The sequence below is a fragment of the Panulirus ornatus genome, chromosome 25, assembly GCF_036320965.1.
Source record: "Panulirus ornatus isolate Po-2019 chromosome 25, ASM3632096v1, whole genome shotgun sequence".
NCBI classification, from domain to species: domain Eukaryota; kingdom Metazoa; phylum Arthropoda; class Malacostraca; order Decapoda; family Palinuridae; genus Panulirus; species Panulirus ornatus.
In genome coordinates this window covers 22,830,596-22,833,486 of record NC_092248.1, presented here as the reverse complement: position 1 = coordinate 22,833,486, position 2,891 = coordinate 22,830,596, and the positions used below count along the sequence as shown (strand labels likewise).

The window sequence follows — 2,891 nt, the reverse complement described above, 5'->3', positions numbered from 1 at the left end:
TTCAATTTCAAATACTTTATACCTTCATAGTGGAAACGGGGATCTATGGTTTAGGTAACATGCACAGAGATTCAATCTCTCTCTCTCTCTCTCTCTCTCTCTCTCTCTCTCTCTCTCTCTCCTCTCTTCTCTCTCTTCTCTCTTCTCATCGCTCTCCACTCTCTCTATTTACCATCTTACCACAGTCCTGGTCCAATAGCATGAGAATGCGCGTTTCAAACTTTAAAATCAGCGGGGCTTTCCCTATATCCTTGCTGCGTTCCCCTAACTCAACATTTCTCCAATCCTCCTTTCCCCAGCTACTGCTCCTTCTATTAAACAGGTCTTCATTACCATAAGACATATCATGAAAACAATGCTACTTGAGTGAGCGAGAACGTGAGAGGAAAGAAGAGAAGTCTGGCGGGAAAATGTGATCGTTTGTTAGGTGTACCGTTTCTCACTTACATCTGTGGGTCTTCTTCGTTATCCTGGGATTCTGACGCTTAAAAAATGCCACAACTCTCTCTGGCCTGGAAACCACTGGACCATGTCATCATGAGCTAGAGTATTCTACGAGCCACCACTTTACAATCCAAGATTCTAAAGATGAAAAAAAAATGAATGTGGATGAAATGTTGGAATGCAAAAGGAATACGAAGGATTTCAACACTAAACACACCATGGGTCCTTTCGAGGCTGTTTGTGATAGCGGAAGGAATGAGAAACTCACTGAATACGGTGGTAGAGATAGAAGGTAAACATACAAGTCAGAAGAATAACTGCAAATTGTCATTTCTCAATGGGAGGCGCAAATATAACGAAGTATGGACTTAAGGCGAGTATTCAAGTATGTTCTTGGCAAAATCGTCCCATATGTAAACAACTTAAAAGTTATGATATACACAGGAAAATACAACTGAAAAGGGGAAGACAATCTGAAGACGAGGGAAAACTATACTAAAAGGAAATACGTTTATACAGATGACGTAATGTCATGAGGTAGTAGTGCCAGGTACTCTTACTTTCTACTGGACGACGGACCTGGAGTTTCCGGGCAGCGATGAAGCTTGAGGATTATGTAGCTACAGCACATGAGTAAGTGATGAAGATGTTGTAGCCGGTGACGAACCTGGGGCAGGCTTGGGCAAAACCGCAGGATAAACTCCACCAGACCCGTCCCGTACACCAGCGCCAAGAGACTGGCATCCCTGCGACGTCGCGGGTAAAGTGTTAACATGGGCTCGATTGGGCCACCCGTATATAGCAGTCAAGAAAAAACCATTCGAATAAGGTTGGAATTAAGTGAAAAAAATTAGTTTATGATGTAAGACACAAGTGAACTTGGAGTGGATATATATAAATCTATTTATTATTTATTTTGCTTCGTCGCTGTCTCCCGCGTTTGCGAGGTAGCGAAAGGAAACAGACGAAAGAAATGGCCCAACCCACCCTCATAACACATGTTAACATACACGTCCACACACGCAAATATACATACCAATACATCTCAATGTACACATTATATACCACACAGACCATACATTATACCCATGCACCCCAATTCACATTTGTCTGCCTTTATTCATTCCCCCATCGCCCCCTCGCCACACATGGAATACCATACCCCTCCCTCATGTGTGCGAGGTAGCGTAGGAAAAGACAAAAAAGGGCCCCATTCGTTCACACTCAGTCTCTAGCTGTTCTTTGAAATTTAATGCCCAAAACCACAGCTCCCTTTCCACTCCAGGCCTAAACACACCTTTCCATGGTTTTCCCAAGACGCTTCACTTTGCCTGATTCAATCCAATGAGAGCTCGTCGCTCCGGTATACACAATCGATCCAATCTCTCTATTCTTGCCGCCTTTCACCCTCCTGCATGTTCAGGCCCCGATCACTCAAAATCTTTCTTTCACTCCATCTTTCCACTCCAATTTTGGTTCTCCCACTTTCTCCTGTTCCCCTCACCCGACAATATATCCTCTTGGTCAATCTTTCCTCACTCTTTCCCCATGTGCCAAAACATTTCAAAACACCCTCTTCTGCTCTCTCAACCACGCTCTTTTTATTTCCCAATCTTCTTACCCTTCCTTTTCTTACTCGATCAAACCAACTCACCCCAAACTTGTCCTCAAACATCTAATTTAGCACATCCACCCCTGGCACACTCTAGTCATATCCAAGCCTCGCAACCATATACATTGTTGGAACAACTATTCCTTCTAATACCCATTTTGTTTCCGAGTAATGTTCTCGATTCCACACATTCTTCAAGGCTCCAGATTTTGCCCCCTCCCCCACCCTAGGGATTCATTTTCCCGCTTTCCATGGTTCCATCCTGCCGGGATCCCTCCCGATATAAAAAAAACACTTCACATCCTCCGTTTTTCTCCATTAACTTCCCTCCAATTGACTTGCCCCTCAACCCTACTGTACTAAAAACTTGTTTATTCACATTTATTTCTTAATTTCTTCTTTCACACACTTTACCAAAACTCAATCTCCAGCTTTGCAGTTTTTACTGAATCAGCCACCAGCGCTGTATCATCAGCGAACAAAAACTGACTCCGTCCCAAGCTTTTCATCACAACAGACTTTTTTACTTGCCCTCTTTCCCAAAACTCTTGCATTTACTCCCAAAACATCCCAATCCTTAAACAAATTAAACACCATGGAGACATTTACACACCCCTGCCGCAAACCCCACATTTTACTGAGAACCAAAACACTTTCCTCTCTTTTCCCACACGTACAAATGCCTTAAAAACCTCGATTTTAAAAAATTTTCCCTGCTTCTAACAATTTTCCTCCCACACCATTATTCTTAAAACCTTCCAAAAGGCATCTCTATCAAACTCTATCTCCATTCCTCAAAGCAAACTACCTGACCACACATCCTCTACATTCTGAA

General features: G+C 42.9%; 1 protein-coding gene across 1 annotated transcript in view; it reads right to left on the bottom strand.

Annotated features, from left to right (window-relative positions):
- LOC139757331 (solute carrier organic anion transporter family member 74D-like) overlaps positions 1-2,891 on the bottom strand; it is a 55,803-nt gene that overhangs the window by 40,477 nt on the left and 12,435 nt on the right. The window contains exons 6-7 of the mRNA XM_071677753.1: positions 1,005-1,190; positions 181-311 (exon numbers count right to left, since the gene is read on the bottom strand). Of these exons, the coding sequence (XP_071533854.1) occupies positions 181-311; positions 1,005-1,190 (317 nt within the window). The remainder of the gene's footprint in view (positions 1-180; positions 312-1,004; positions 1,191-2,891) is intronic.